At 44.9% G+C, this 16520-nt stretch overlaps 1 protein-coding gene across 1 annotated transcript in view; it reads right to left on the bottom strand.

Annotated features, from left to right (window-relative positions):
* Positions 1 to 16520, bottom strand: part of stab2 (stabilin 2) — a 173861-nt gene that overhangs the window by 38282 nt on the left and 119059 nt on the right. Inside the window, exons 50-54 of the mRNA XM_078567771.1 lie at positions 11824 to 11883; positions 9544 to 9720; positions 5460 to 5549; positions 2553 to 2699; positions 1610 to 1666 (exon numbers count right to left, since the gene is read on the bottom strand). Coding sequence (XP_078423897.1) covers positions 1610 to 1666; positions 2553 to 2699; positions 5460 to 5549; positions 9544 to 9720; positions 11824 to 11883 — 531 coding nt within the window. The remainder of the gene's footprint in view (positions 1 to 1609; positions 1667 to 2552; positions 2700 to 5459; positions 5550 to 9543; positions 9721 to 11823; positions 11884 to 16520) is intronic.

Below are 16520 nucleotides of genomic sequence, written 5' to 3'. Positions count from 1 at the left end.
CTGTCCACTGGGCCATGGCTAACACGGAAGGTGCAATAGGCAGAATTTCCAGATTCTGCCATTAGGGGAACTGGACAGAAGACCAAGGTCTTGCTCCAATGCTGTAGATCATTGTGATCAAGGTACCTGCTTTATTCCCTGCAGCCCCACTGGAACTTCAAAGCCTAGGGGCAGGATTTTCCCAGGCCATTGAGGCGGGTTCGGGAGTAATCGAATGGAAAAGTCAAAGTGACGTTGGCTCAGGACCCCCCACATGCTCCCGCCTTCTGCCATCTTTCCCTGGGGTGATATTGAAGTCCTGTCATTGCTGCAGCCTGAAAAATCGAGGTGCTGATGAGCTTTTCTGTCACATTCTTAACTAGAAAGCCTTCCTTTGACAGAATGGACACATCGACCTGCCCGCCCCCCCTAACTGGTTGGGAGCCCGGGGCAGACTGCTGATTGGTTTACTCTGGTAAAGGGCAACTGATGTGTGCACTGTGCAGGTAGTTGGGACAAAATTGGTGAAATCATGCTGTATGTTTTTCTTTATTCTTTACAGGATGTGGGCGCCGCTGACGAGGCCTCCATTTGTTGCCCATCCCTAATTGCCCTTGAGAAGGTGGTGCTGAGCCGCTTTCTTGGACCGCTGCAGTCCATGTGGTGTAGGTACACCCACACAGTGCTATTAGGGAGGGAGTTCCAGGTTTATCATCCAGCGACAGTCAAGGAACGGTGATATATTTCTAAGTCAGGATGCTGTGTGACTTGGAGGGGAACTTGCAGGTGGTGGTGTTCCCATGCATTTGCTGCCCTTGTCCTTCTAGATGGTCGAGGTCACAGGTTTGGAAGGTGCTGTCAAAGAACGCTTGGCAAGTTGATGCGGTGTAACATGTGGATGGTACACACCGCTGCAACTATGTGTAGGTAGTGAATGTTTAAGGTGGTGAATGTTTAAGGTCCCAATCAAGCTAGGCTGTTTCTCCTGGATGGTTTTGAGCTTCTTCAGTGCTCTTGGAGCTGCACAAATCCAGGCAAATGGAGAGTATTCCATCACACTCCTGACTTGTACCTTGTAGATGGTGGACAAGCTTCGCGGAGTCAGGAGGTGAGTTACCCACCACTGAATTCCCAGTCACTGACCTGCTCCTGGAGCCACATAATTTATTTGGCTGGTCCAGTTCAGCTTCTGGTCAACAGTAACCTCAAGGATGTTAAAGGTGGGGGGAATTCAACAATGGCAACCATTGAATAACCAGAGAAGATGATTAGATTCTCTCTTGTTAGAGGTGGTATTTGTCTTGTGTGGCACAAATGTTATTGCCACTTATCAGGTCAAGTCTGGATATTGTCCAGGTCTTGCTGCATATGGACATGGACTGTTTCAGTATCTGAAGAGTTATGAATGGAGCTGAACATTGTGCAATCATCAGCGAACATCCCCACTTCTGACCTTATGATGGAAGGAAGGTCATTGATGAAGCAACTGAAGATGGCTGGGCCTAGGACACTACCCTGAGGAGCTCCTGCAGCAATTTTGGCATCAACAGCTCTGCTGACTCCTTTGAGCACAAGGTCAGAGATTTGCAGACTAGTAAAGGCTGGATCTGAAAATAAGCAGTTGCTTTACCTTTGGTCGACTCCCAGAAGGACACGCTGGAGTGGTTAGACAGCTGCCGCAGTCTCCCTATGTGAAATAAAAACAAAAATTGTCCTTGTAAAGGCGCTTTAAACAAGAAAGAACTTGTTTGAGGAGGGTGGCTTATCACATCTCTCAGGATACGCCAAAGCACTGCTCGATTAGTTTGAGACACAGTCACCATTGCTACGCCAGTGACATTGTTCAAGGATTATGAATTATGATTCAGTGGAATATTACTTTCAGAGATTTGCATATTAGCATACAGCTGTTACTCAGATAAAAATTCATTGAATGAAAGATAGTGGGCAAAATCTTAACACCTTTGACGATTTTGTGGGACCCGTTTTTTTATCCCGACCGCCTGGTTTCCTGCCTGCGTGATCTTACTGGGGGGTTGGCCATTTACGAGAGGCCACCTCTGGGAGCGCCATCCATTTAAGAACAGTGGGTGGGGGGGCAGTCCCCTGGCTGGGCGAGTGGGATGGCCCACAGCGATGTACAGCTGGCAGCCCCAGTGGGAGAGGTGGGCGCTGCTGCGGCAGGTAAGAGAACGCGAGGGCGCCTCGAGGTGGAGGTGCTAGCCCAAGGTGGGTTAAAATTTTTTTAAAATGTTAGCCAGGCTAACTCTGTGGAGGGGTGCCTCCTCGCCAGGGTGGTCTGCAGCTGCAGCTGTGACCCTGAGGCAGAAATGGCTTGGGCGGAGCTGGTGGTAAGGATAGAGGGTCTCGAGGGCCCCCCACATCCCCAAGCCAGCTGCCAGCGAGCCAGCCCCAGGTCGCCCAGGGGGCAGGAATGCGGACGGGTCCTGAGCCGACAACCCGATTTCAAAGTTTCCTCCCTGTCTGTCCTTCGAGCCATCAAATTCCACCCACTGCTTTCTTTAAAAAGGAATCGCTTTTAAAAAGGTTGTCAACCTCAGACATATACAAACCATAACGTCAACAAGGGATAAGATGTCACAACGACCACCGATGCTTGGAGGAGTCATCAGACAGCTGATGCCATAGGCGACGCCACCATCAAACTCCAGGTATCTCTGTGTAATCTTACAATTCCTTTTGTTCAGGTACAGTTCCCCCTGAGAGCAGCAGGTAAGACAAAAGAAATAGACGTTACACAACCTGGGGACTCAATATCTTATGGATCGCACCTGCTTTAAATATACGCTCCCAGACTTGGCCTTGTAACACGGGTTGACTGGATTACATTAGGCCGTGGGCTTCCAGTCCGGAGGTCTTGTGCTGTAGTGGGTAGTGTCCCTACCTCCGAGCCAAAAGGTCTGGGTTTCAGTCCCACTCCAGGGGTTGCGTTATAAAGGAGGTCAGACTGCTCCTTTCCCCACCGCCCACCTCCCCCCCAACCCCGTGGGTAAAGTTGGTCAGAAGCTGACTTTATGCCAGCCAGCCTCACAGCCATAACATCCCCGCGAACGGGCTAACTTGGCGGGGAGTGGGGCTTCTGCCCCTCGCGTGGGAGGAAGCCCCACCCTCGGGGGCTGCCAGCCAATCCGATTGGCCGGCCGTTCCGTTACTCCCGGCAGCGCCACTGACTGAGTAGTGGGCACTGACGGGACTACAGGAAGAAGGGAGAAAAGGAATATGGCTGCCCGAGAAGGTGAGTCCCTGGGGTATTAGGGCAGGGAGGGATCCCAGAGCCCAGGGATCTGCCCACTCCTGCCTGAGTGCCCACGCCAGCCTTGTTATGGTGTGGGCAGTGTATTATTCAGGTCAATAGGCTTCTTAACAAGCCTAAATCATCCTTAACTATTTATTTACATAAGTTAGGCAGGCTGCCAATTTTAGCCCCTGCCTACCTAGCGTATTATGGGTATGAGCTCAGCAGTGGGCAGGAAGATGGTGGGCTAGCTACCTGAACTACTTTACATAGACCCCCGCTGAAAGCACACCCAGCGGGAGCACATAAAATCCAGCCCCTAGGACCTGATGGCCGCAGAAGGTGTGTTCATAGCACAGCCAAACAGGTCGATTATTAACCTGTAAATCCTTCTACCACGCCGATGGAAGGCAGTAAGAGTCAGGGAGAGTCCTGGTCAGCCTTGGAATAGCGACCTGTTCCAGGAAGAATAAGTTACGTTAAATGATGTAAGCGAGTCCTTTGTCTGCCCCAATGCATCTCTGTAGGAAGCATCTCTGTGGGAGTGGGAAGCTTTCTAAATTTGTCTTTCAGTCATTTGCCATTTCAATTCCCCAGTTCACCATCACTCTGTCACTTACACTTCTCTTGTGAAGGTCAAGGGAATCGTGAGGTGCAGCACATCACCTTTTGACCGAGCTCTTTGCAGCCTGCCGGACTCTGCAGTAACAACTGCAGGTCCTAATCACAGCTCCCATTTTTCAGGCAGTCAGTGGGAGTCATTCTGATTGGGATTCTGATGTCCATTTACTCTCTCCAGCCTCCCACCCTGTCACAGAGCTTTCCCTTTGGCTCTTTCCTCCCTTCCCCTGCCCCCTGTTACATCTCGAACTTTTCTTCAGTCCTGATGCAAGGTCACAGACCTAGCTGAAACTTTAATTCTGTTGGTCTCTGTGCAGGTGCTGAGTCTTTTATGTTTACATTTCATATTTCCAGCACCCGACATATTTCGCCATTTGAATTAAGTATTGATAAATGCTGCATTCCGCTCTCCAGCGCAGTGCTGGAGCAACGATGTGAGGAGAAGAGCTTTAGTTCCGTTGACTGAAAGTCAACTTCCGAGGGCCTGAAAATACAGAGGGGAGGGCGGCCAACAAAGGTGGAAATAAAAACAGAAAATTCTGGAAAAATTCAGCAGGTCTGGCAGCATCTGCGGAGAGAGAAACAGAGTTAATGTTTTGAGTCTGTGTGACTCTTCTTCAGAGCTAAAGAGGAGTAGAAATGTGGTGATATTTATACTGTTAAAGGAGGGGGTGCGGTGGAGCAGGTGAAGGAACATAGAAGGCCAGCGATAGGTGGGGGCTAAGGAGCGATTGACAAAGATGTCATGGACACAAGAGAAAGGGAGTGTTAATGGTAGTGGTAAGAGCTAAAGGAGGTGCTGATAGTGGCGTAAAGGTAAGAAAGCGGAATGTGTGAATGGCAGGGCAAGGATCGGCACTCTGTGAAAGAACAACGTGGAACAAGTAACCTTTTGGGGGTGGGGTGGGGGGAAGGGGTGGTGGTTTGGGAAAAAGGATAGAAAAGGGATAAAAAAGAGGATAAAAAAATAAATAAAAATAAAAGTAAGTAAATGAAAAATAAAAATACATTTTAAAAAAGGCAGAAACATAGTTTGACCCTGGCTGAGGGGTGGAGGTGTCTCAATTTGGGGATGGAACCCAGGCCCTCTGAGTAGGTCGCTACCTTTCTTAACAATGAGAACTTGAAGAACTCAATCAAAGGTTAAGTATCGGCTAGGGAGAGTGGTGGCGTTTAAGTGCGGAGAGGCAAATGTGACAGAAGTAATTGATGGAAATAGGCGTGACAGGAAAGTGTTGCAAGGAGTAGGTTTAATATTTACAGGAATTGCATGCATATGCAAAACAATTAAAATATTATTAGCAGATCTCCCATGGCATCGCTTACACTTTTAATATAAAAAGAATTAAGAAATAGAGCAGGTTATGAAGCCCTTTAGGTGGGATTTGAACCCATGTCCCCAAAGCACCAACCTACGACCACTAGATAAGTGACAATACCATTACACCACCATCTCTCCAACCCTGGTCCCTGCCAATGGGATTCACCACTGAAAATAAGGGTTCACAAATTCATCCTATAGCTTGACTCAGCAATTATCTGGATTTACTTCTGAAACAGCTGCAGTGCATTGATGACAGGCAGAGGGTTATTCTGAACTCACTTTACTTCTTCGCCGAGCACAGCTCACCCGGAGATCAGAACCCTGCAACGTCTTCAATGAGTCAACTTTAGGAAGGGCAGCTGCCAGAATCTGGAGGCAAAATAGGACACAGTAAATACTTGTGGAGCACTGAACCATCCTCTCCAGGACAACTAAGGATAGGCAATAAATACCAGCCTTGCCAACATTGCCCATGTCATGAGAATGAAATAAAACTCAAAACAGTTCATTTGTCCAATTTTGCAGTTCACTGAAGCTCAATGAGTTGCTGATGAAACCTATCATCAAACAGAACGCGTGCTTGAATTTAACGCAGGCAAAATCTGGACATTACACAGAAACATAGAAAATAGGAGCAGGAGTAGGTCACTCAGCCCTTCGAGCCTGCTTCGCCATTCAACGTGACCACAGCTCATCCTCTATCTCAACGCCATACTCTCCCCATAGCCCTTGATGCCTTCAGAGTCCAGAAATCTATTTCCTTCTTAAATATATTCAGTGACTTGGCCTCCACACCCTTCTGTGGTAGAGAATTCCATAGGTTCACCACCCTCTGAGTGAAGAAGTTTCTTCTCATCTCAGTCCTAAATGGTCTACCCTGTATCCTGAGATTGTGACCCCTTGTTCTAGACCCCCTCAGCCAGAGGAAATATCATCCCTGCATCAGTCTGTCCATCCCTGTCGGAATTTTATATGTTTCAATGAGATCTCCTCTCATTCTCCTAAACTCTAGTGAATACAGACCTAGTCGGCCCAATATCTCCTCATACGACAATCCTGCCACTCCAGGAATCAGTCTGGTGAACCTTCGCTGCACTCCCTCTATGGCAAGTACATCCTTAGTTAGAGACCAAAACTGCACACTATACTTCAGGTATTGTCTCATCAAGGCCCTGTACAGCTGCAGTAAGACAACCTTGCTCCTGTACTCAAGCCCTCTTGCAATGAAGGCCAACATGCCATTTGCCTTCTTAACTGTTTGCTGCATCTGCATGCTTGCTTTCAGTGATTGGTGTACAAGGACATCCAGGTCCCTTTGTACATCAACATTTCCCAATCTATTACCATTTAAATAATACTCTGTCATTCTGTTTTTCCTATCGAAGTAGCTAACTTCATACTTATCCACATTATACTGCAAAAGCTATGTATTTGCCCTCTTATTCATCCTGTCTAAATTGCCTTGAAGTCTCTTAACAGCCTCCCCACCATTCACATTCCCACCAAGTTTCGTGTCGCCAGCAAACTTGGAAATATTACATTTGGTTCCCTCATCCCAATCATTGATATATATTGTGAATAGCTGGGGCCCAGGCACTGATACCTGCGGTACCCCACTAGTCACTGCCTGCCACTCTGAAAAAGACCAATTTATTCTTACTCTCTGTTTCCTGTTTGCTAACCAATTCTCAATCCATGCCAATATATTACCCCCAATCCCATGTGCTTTAATTTTATACACTAACCTCTTATGTGGGACTTTATCAAAAGCTTTCTGAAAATCCAAATACACCACATTCACTGGTTCTCCCTTATCTATTCTGCTAGTTTCATCCTCAAAAAACTCCAGTAGGTTTGTCAAACATGATTTCCCTTTCATAAATCCATGGTGACTTTGTCTAATCCTGTTGATATTTTCTAATTGTCCTGTTATCACATCCAGAAAATAGACTCTAGCATTTTCCCTACTACCGATGTTAGGCTAACCAGTCTGTAATTTGCTGTTTTCTCCCTCCCTCCTTTTTTAAATAGCGGGGTTACATTTGCCACCCTCCAATCTGCCAGGACTGTTCCAGAATCTGCAGAATTTTGGAAGATGACAACCAACACATCCATTATTTCCGTGGCCTCTTCCTTTAGTACCCTGGGATGTAGATTATCAGGCCCTGGGGATTTATCAGCTTTCCATCCCATTAACTTCTCCAGAACTATTGTTTTAGTCATACTAATTTCCTTCAATTCCTCTTTCTCGCTAAACCCTTGGTTCCCTAGTATTTCTGTGAAGTTATTTGTGTCTGCCTCCATGAAGACAGAACTAAAGTAGTTGTTTAATTGCTCTGCCATTTCCTTGTTCTCTATTATAAATTCTGTCATTTCAGACTGTAAGGGACCTACATTTGTCTTCACCAATCTTTCTTTTTTTAATTACTTATAGAAGCTTTTACAGTCCGTTTTTATGTTCCTTGCAAGTCTACCCTCTATTTTTCCCCTCTTAATCAATCTCTTGGTCCTCCTTTGCTGAATTCTAAACTGCTCCCAATCCTTAGGCTTGCTACTTTTTCTAGCAACTTTATATGACTCCTTTTTGGATCTAATACTATCCTTAATTTATTTTGTTACCCATGGTTGGGCCGCTTTTCCTGTTGTGTTTTTGCTCCAGGAAGGTATGTATAACTGTTGCAATGGATACATTCGTTCCTTAAATATTAGCCATTGTCTATCCACCGTCATGCCTTTTAATGAAGTTCCCCAATCTATCTTAGCCAACTCACACCTCATACCTTCGTATTTCCCTTTGTTAAGATTTGGGACCCCAGTTTCAGATCGGACGACTTCACTTTACATCCTAATGAAGGATTCTACCATGTTCATCTTGACACCTCTGAGCAGCCCAAAGAAAGTTCAGGAACAGGAGGAGGCCAGTTAGCCCCTCTGGCCTGCTCCGCCATCAGTTACTTATAAAGCTTTCGAATCCCAACCACATTCCACCGTCTCTTGCCACACCACAGGGAAGTAAATGTGCAATGGAATTAAGGCGAAGAGACATTATTCCACAAGTAAGATATAGAATGAATAAACTATGAGACAGCCCAATTCCCCACTCTATAAAACTCATAAATAGTACCTAAAGGATTGAGAATTTACAAACTCAACCTGACTGATCTATGGACTTTAATACAAAAAGCAGAATGCAGGAGACATTTCGTTCATCTTCTGTAAATTAAGAAGACCTGCATTTTGCAATATATTGTAATTATTTGTAAGCTGAAATGATCACAATTGTGCAATCCTTTTATTACTTTAGACTTTATTTTTATTTTAATGATTGCCTACAACCATGCCATGAATTATGATTACTTGTTTTACTTGTATTGTCATCACAATTTAGCATCTGCTGCCATGATGATTTTTCAATAAACCAATTATCTGTCTGTCCGTCCATCTATCCATCTTTCTATCATCTGTCCATCATCTATATATCAAAGTGTCCACCCGTCCGTTCAGCCGTCCATCTATCTACCTAATTCAATCATAGCTGATCTGTATTTCAGCTCCATTTATCTGATTTTGCTCCTTATCCCTTGACATTCCTACTGAACAAAAACCTATCACTCTCAGCCTTCAAGGGAAAGCTCCAATTGTTCCCCAGCATCCGCAGCTTTACAGGGGAGAGAGTTCCAGCTTCCTATTTCCCTTTGTGTGAAAAAGTGCTCCGTGATTTCACATCTAAATGCCCGAGATCTCATTTTAAGATTGTGCCCCATTGTTCTTGACTCTCTCACCAGAAGAATTAATTACTCTCTATCTACCCTGTCGAATTCTTTTACTATTTTAAACGCCTCAATCAGAGCAACCCTCGATCTTTTATACTAAAAGGAATCCAATCCAAGTTTTCACAACCTGTCTTCACAACTTAACCCTCTAAGCTCTGGTATGAAAGATGAAACCATTGCCACCCTTGAAACACTTTGGACATTTTTCCATGTTGAAGACACTGTATAAATTCAAGTTGTTGTGATTATGAAATTCCATTTCCTCTGTTATTTTAATAACTATTTTAACAGGATAAATTCAACATGATGACTTCATTTAGTAGTTGGGAAAGAAATTTCACACAAATGTATTCCACGCTGGGACGCTAATCTCTCAAGAGGATAACCGTGAGGTAGAACTGTGTTGAAGTATAGTATGTCATTTACAAGCACACCCAACATCACTGGCTTTAATTATTTAATCGAAACAACACAGGATTTGCAAAAACGCAGTTAGATCTACAACAGCACCCTTTGCTGAATAAATGTATGTATTTAATGTCTAGCAAATCTCTCAATGCTTGAATTCTGCCTTGAGCTGAAGAGATTACCTTGGCATCTCTGATAATATGAAATTTAAGGTACTCGATCAGAACGTTTCTGTTGTCCTTATTGTACAGGAAATCCTTTCGAGCTTTGGGTAAGGATTTCATGACACTGTCCTTTGGCAAGAAGAGGGTCACTGGTTTGTGAATGGGGTCATTAATCATATTCAGTACATTTGTCTCCTGGAAAGAAAGAAATAAACAGAACAATAGCAAGGCTTTGCAAGGTGGTATAAGACCATTACAATAACACAAGTCATCACCAGACAGCCACACAGCCCAAGATCACAAATGTATTAAAACTACAACACCTTTGATTCATGAGGAACTTCTTTACCCAGAGAGTGATTAGGCTGTGGAACTTGCAAGGAGTGGCTGAGGTGAATAGCTTAGATGCATTTAAAGAAAGTTAGTTAACTGCTTTAGTGACAAAGGAATAGAAGGATATGCAGATAGGGTGAGATGAAGGAGGGCGGGAGGAGGCTTGTGTGGAGCAGAAACACCAGTAAAGAGAACTTGGGCCAAATGGCCTGGTTCTGTGCTGTAAATTCTATTTAATTCCATAGATCTGGGAATTAGAATTAAAACACTGTCCTTTGCTCACTAAACACATCATTGGGGTAATTGTATCACTGGTGAGTGTTACAGAACCCACCTACAATTCATTCTATTGAATCTATTGGGCTGGAGTTCTCCAATCAATGGACCATCTATCGCTGAGCCAAGTGCCTCAGGTACAGAATTAGACACCTTAACTGTTAGTTTCACAATAAACCATAGAATAATTGAAACGTACAGCACAGAAGGTACCATTCAGCCCACTGTGTGTGTGCTGGATCTTAGAAATTTCAGTCATGCCTAGTCACAATAGAATGATAAAAACTTACAATTTTTGACCGTCCTGGCCCTATATAATTTGTCTTCTATAACGTGTAACCTCCACATATGTGATCAGGACATTCTCCTCCATATACTGCTGCCATTAATGCACAGCTACTCCTTCCTGCTGACGCCCAAGTATTTAATAGAACCAACAGCCACAAAAACCCTTTCTACTTGCCTGACCTTGAAGCGTGACTTCCAATTTTCCTTCCAATGGACAAATCCTTTAAACTCACCGTAACCAGGAGAAAAACATTTTCCCAGAGTCAGGTTTTCAATAACAAAGTTATGATGCGTTGCTAATGAATCATATTTTCCCATTGACTTCCACTATTATTAGTTTCTGCTTGTCTGATGTATCGTTAGTTTTAATAAGGTCAAGTAGAAAGTGTTTATATCACTATTCTCATTTTTTTTCTTTGAAAAGCCAGTCTTTACATACTCATGGCAAAAATAATAAATAAAACACATGATCATTAATTTTCTTGTCTTACTAACTTACCAGTGAATCCACATGGCTTTTTTTTTTCCCGATCTATATTGTATTGTTACACTAAGTGATCATCTGCCCACCTCAAGACAACAGCTGTAGTGCTTAAGTGCAGCCCCTTTTTTGGTTTTCCAGCCCCGCCCACCGCCGGGATCGCCCGTTCCCGCCGAAATGCGGCGGACTTTTGGCTGGGCCGCCGAATTTCCCACGGCGATGCCCGCCACGGTGGGGCTGGAAAATCCTGGCCAAATCGAAATCATCTGTATTAACTGCACCCTTACTGAACAGTCCCATTCACTTGATGTACCTCCCAGGCAATAGACAATCGGATTAGAACGTGAATGGAGGTAACCGTCTAGCACACAGCGACAATATTTGGTAATAACTAATAGCAGGTTTAGATAAAGGCAAGAGAATGTATGGAGGAGAAGTATTTTCCATTCCGAGTGCACTGAGATTAGTGTAAGAGGCATTGGGCTCAGAAGTCCCTGGAGAACCTGAGCGATCCAGAGATCTTCAGTACGAGGGACAATCAGAACATGCATCATGAATGCTATAGCACGTTGGAATCAAACCCATGCTACATCATGAATTGGTATTGCTAGCAGTTTAAGGCATTCTCGCAATGTACTCAAAGCGAGTTGACACAATCTGGAATGTACTGCCTGAAAAGGTGATGGCAGCAAATTCACAAGGGAATTTTCAAAAGGGATTGGAGAAATATTTGAGGGAAAGTATTTGCAGAGCTGCGGGAAAAGCGTAGGGTTGACTGGATATCTCTTTCAAAGAGTTGGCATAGGCACGATGGGCCGAATGGCCTCCTTCTGGGCTGTATGATTCTACTATGTCACACATCCCAAACACCGCTACAGCGCATTGTATATTTACAGCCATGTCGAAGAAATCTTGCTTACCTCTAATAGGTTGCTAAAGAGGGAGTATCCGTTCTGTGCTGCCACTGTTGTGAAATTCAACTAAAGAGAAGAAAAGGTTTGATAAGTATATTGAATAGTAAAGCTGATAACCCCAATGACAGAACCTTAAAGTGTTGTCAGCTATGCCACTGACATAATCCAGCATCTGAAGCACTGGGCAGTGTGCTGGTATGCCAGCGCGTCCACGCTGTCCGAGCACAGGCCCAAATCTTAATGATACATCCAACGAGTGGGTCATGTCTATGTAGAAGTACCTTTATAGTGTATGTGTGTGTGTCTGCATATGTGTGTTTCTGTGTCTGTGTATATGTGTGTGTGTGTATGTGTGTGTGTGTGTGTGCGCATATGTGTGTGTGAATGTATGCATATGTATGTGTCTGTGTATGTGTGTGCGCACGTGCATGTGTCCATGTATGCGTGTGTCTGTGTATGTGTGTGTGTGTGTGTGTGCGCGCATGTGTCCGTGTATGCGTGTGTCTGTGTATGTGTGTGTGTACGTGTGCGCATATGTCTGTGTATGCATGTGTCTGTGTATGTGTGTGTGTGTGTGTGTGTGCATGTGTCCGTGTATGTGCGTGTCTGTGTATATGTGTGTGTGTATGTGTGTGTGTGCATGTGTCCGTGTATGCGCGTGTCTGTGTATATGTGTGTGTGTATGTGTGTGTGTGCATGTGTCCGTGTATGTGCGTGTCTGTGTATATGTGTGTGTGCGCATGTGTCCGTGTATGCGCGTGTCTGTGTATATGTGTGTGTGTATGTGTGCATGTGTGCGTGTATGCGCGTGTCTGTGTATATGTGTGTGTGTGCATGTGTCCGTGTATGCGCGTGTCTGTGTATATGTGTGTGTGTGTGCACGCATGTGTCTGTGTATGTGTGTGTCTGTGTATATGTTTGTGTGTGTGTGTGTGTGCATGTGTCCGTGTATGCGTGTATCTGTGCTTGTGGGGAAGATTTTTCCCTCGTTGGGTGGGCTCGGCGGGGGTGGGCGGGAGTGGTTGGGAAGCTGACTGCCACCTGCGATCGGGGCCGGACCACGAATTTACACTGGCGGGCCAATTGAGGTGCCTGTGGCTGTGTGTTTCCACGTCTGTGTGTGTGTGAACGTGTGTGTGTGTGTGCGTGTGCGTTTCAGTATCTGCTAAATTTGGAATAATTTTCAACATCACTGCCCTTATTGGAGTACAGGCACAAAAAGGATTGTCTTCCTTGTTTCGTAATGATCTGATTTTCTACAATTACATTTTAGTTTAGAAATTACTGTTGTAAAATATCAATATCACAAACAGTTATTTTTGTTTAATGCTGGCTGGTATTTTAAAAAAGTCAATCGATCCAAACCCACAACCTCCAACACCTTGAAGGACAAGGGCAGCGGAAGTGTGGGAACATGTGCAAGGACTCCTCCACATCCCGATTTGCACATACATCGCCATCCCCTCATTGTCACTTGGTTAAAATCCTGGAACTCCCTGTCTAACTTCATTTGGGTGGATGGGTGTACCTGCACCACACGGACTGCAGCGGTTCAAGGAGGGGGCTTTCCATCACCTTCTCAAGGGAAATTAGGGAAGGGCAACAAACATTGGCCTTGCCAACAATGCCCATATGACAAGGATGAAAAGTTCAAAGGAAATGAATTACGATTTGTCACAGTTTGAAATGTTTATATACGACGGCTTCAATGTTAGAGTAATTTCAGTTTAGCACATTTACACTGGGTGTTATTTTAACAGGGCTGTTCATTTACTTCTATTAAATGAGTTAAAACTGAGGATGTCGTACAAGTGCATCAAGCACTCTTTTATTCACATAATATCACACAATGGCATGTAGGCTAAAGTTCTAGTGCCAGCTACTTTGGCTAATGCAATGATGGCATAGTTGTAATGTCGTTGGACTAGTAACCCAGAGACCCAGGGTAATGCTCTGGGGAAGAGTGCTGAAGAAGAGTCATATCTGACTCAAGATGTTGGCCAGGGTTTCCCCCTTGGCGATTTGGGGGTGGGGCCTGGTCGCCGAGGTGAAAATGACTCGGGATGACGTTGGGAGGAACCCCCGACGTCATCCCGGTCCCTTTAAATTTTTAGGAAGGTGGGCGGACAGCGAAATCAGCTGTCCGCCCGCCGACCTGTCAATGGCCAATTGAGGCCATTGACAGGCTAGTTAAAGTAATTAAAGACCTGCCCGGCCAAGCTTAAGGCTGGCGGGCAGGCCAGGAGCCCCAGCGGGCTTCTGATTATTCATGAAACTTCATCCACTGGCGGGATGAGGTTTCATGTCCGTTTTGTACAAAAGAAATAAAGTTTGTATTCTTTATTAACAAGTCCCATCTCTTGTGACATTGTCACGTGAGGGGAACATGTTAATAATTTTTTAATGTTTGTATTTTTAAAGTTTTATCCACTGTCACTATTCTCCCTGAGACAGGACTTTGCCTCAGGGAGAAGTGTGCTCTTTGACAGATGGGGAATCCCCCCCACCCCCCCCCGCACAGGAAGCGCTTCCCGTCGGGCAGGCCGCTGGACGGGCCTTAATTGGCCCACCCACTCAAAATGGCAGTGGGCCCTGTTTCAGTGGCGGGGGTCGGCTGTCCGCCCACCGCCGAGCCGGTGGGGCCCGCACGCCATCCGAGGGCAAAATTCTGCCCGTTAACTCTGTTTCTCTCTCTACAGATGTTGCCAGACCTGCTGAATGATTCCAGTGGTTTCTGTTTTTAATTCCAGGTTTCCAGCTGTAGGCCCACAGCCACAATCACTAATTTTTATAATTTTATTTTCGCTTCACTTTTGATTTTTAAGTCAACCTGTGATGAATCTTACTTTGTAGACATTGATCTAAACCTAGCTGTGATTGTGCTTTGATTAATTAGTCAATAATAATCAGTAGTTCTGTGTTTTCCCATTTTCCATATTGGTATCCACAGCTCTTGCTTGGTCTGCATCTCTGTTTTCCCACTAGACTACGGAAATAAAAGCTCCTTTTTCTTTATCAGAAGTCCTTTCTTACTGTATCTGACCCCGCTGACCCTTGAACTACAGGCCAAGACAATGAGTGACCTTACATGGGGTGGTCGTCAGGAGGTGGAGTTTCAATGGTGGGCCACAACCTGACTGATGGTAGATGGGAAGACACCATCAAAAGATATGTAAACAACCTGGGATGTGAAGTCTGAAAATCCTTACGGTCCCTGTGAGGTGAACTGATAAGGATTCATGTTTATCCAGAGTCATTATTTTGAGAAAATTTGAACTAAGCCTCGGAAGGCTGGAATGGAGCCGGGAATTTGGCTTGAAGGGACACTGCTTCCAGGATTCGGGGCTGCAGCCAGAGTGGGATAGTCAGTCACTGAAAACTATGGGAGGAAGGGACACGGGAGTGACCGGCCGAAGAGTCCACCCCCGGAAGGTTACTCAGAAACTTGGTAATGTATGTACCAAGGGGCACCTTTACCAATTTAGCGCCCTGTCCTGGAACAGGCTAAGTTGGGGTTATCCATTTTGGGGAGCTGTTGTGGAACAGACCAATTTGGGTTCAATGTTTTATACTTTAAAAAAAATCTGCCTTTCTTCCTTTCTTCTGATATATATGAAGTTATCTTTCATTCTTTTTACTTTTTTCTTTTTATATTATCAATTATAATTGTCATTTCATTATTATTAATTATCATTGTTCAATATTCAATAAAATTGTTGTTTCAACATGTTACTTGGCATTGTCACTCATTCCGGAGTATGGATCTGAACCTAAGTGAGACTCCAGAAGGACTCTCGTGTCCCCTTACACGGCACCCGCAGCATTTTGACTTAATAATACTTTGGGGACATGGGTCCAAATCTCACCACGGCAGCTTCAGTTAATAAATCTGGAATTTAAAGCTAGTCTCAGTGATAGCGGCCATGAAACTAACATCGGTTGTTGTAAAAGCCCATCTGGTTCACTAATGTCCTTTAGGGAAGGAAATCTGCCGTCCTTACCTGGTCTGGCCTACATGTGACTCCAGACCCACAGCAATGTGGTTGACTCACACTGGCCTCTGAAATGGGCCTGGTGAGTTGCTCCAGTTAAAGGGCAATTAGGGGTGGGCAACAAATAGAACCATAAAACCACAGAAAAATTACGGCACAGAAAGAGGCCATTCTGCCGATTGTGTCTGCACCGGCTGAAAAAAGATGAAAAACAAGCTGCCCATCCTAATCCCACCTTCCAGCACGTGGTCCAGAGCTTTTCAGGTTACAGCACTTTAGGTGCAGATCCAGGTGCTTTTTAAACGAGCTGAGGGTTTCTGCCTCCACCACCAAACCAGGCAGCGAATTCCAAACACCCACCACCCTCTGGGTGAAGAAATGTTTCCTCATGTCCCCTCTAATCCTTCCACCAATCACCTTAAATCTGTGCCTCCTGGTATTTACCTCTCCACTAGGAGAAACGGGGCATCACTCTCTACTCTATCTGGGCCCCTGATAATCTTGTACACCTCAATCAGGTCACCCCTCAGCCTCCTCAGTTCTAAGGAAAACAACCCCAGCCTACCCAATCTTTCCTCATAGCTGCAATTTTCCAGCCCTGGCAACATTTTTGTAAGTCTCCTCTGCATTCTCTCCAGAGCAATAATGTCCTTCCTGTAATGTGGGGATTATAACTGGTACATAAAATCTCAGCTGCGGACTAACCAGTGT

Source organism: Cetorhinus maximus, chromosome 22 (genome assembly GCF_964194155.1).
Source record: "Cetorhinus maximus chromosome 22, sCetMax3.hap1.1, whole genome shotgun sequence".
Taxonomy (NCBI): Eukaryota; Metazoa; Chordata; class Chondrichthyes; order Lamniformes; family Cetorhinidae; genus Cetorhinus; species Cetorhinus maximus.
The sequence above is the reverse complement of the archived record's forward strand: the minus strand, read 5'-3'. Positions and strand labels throughout refer to the sequence as shown.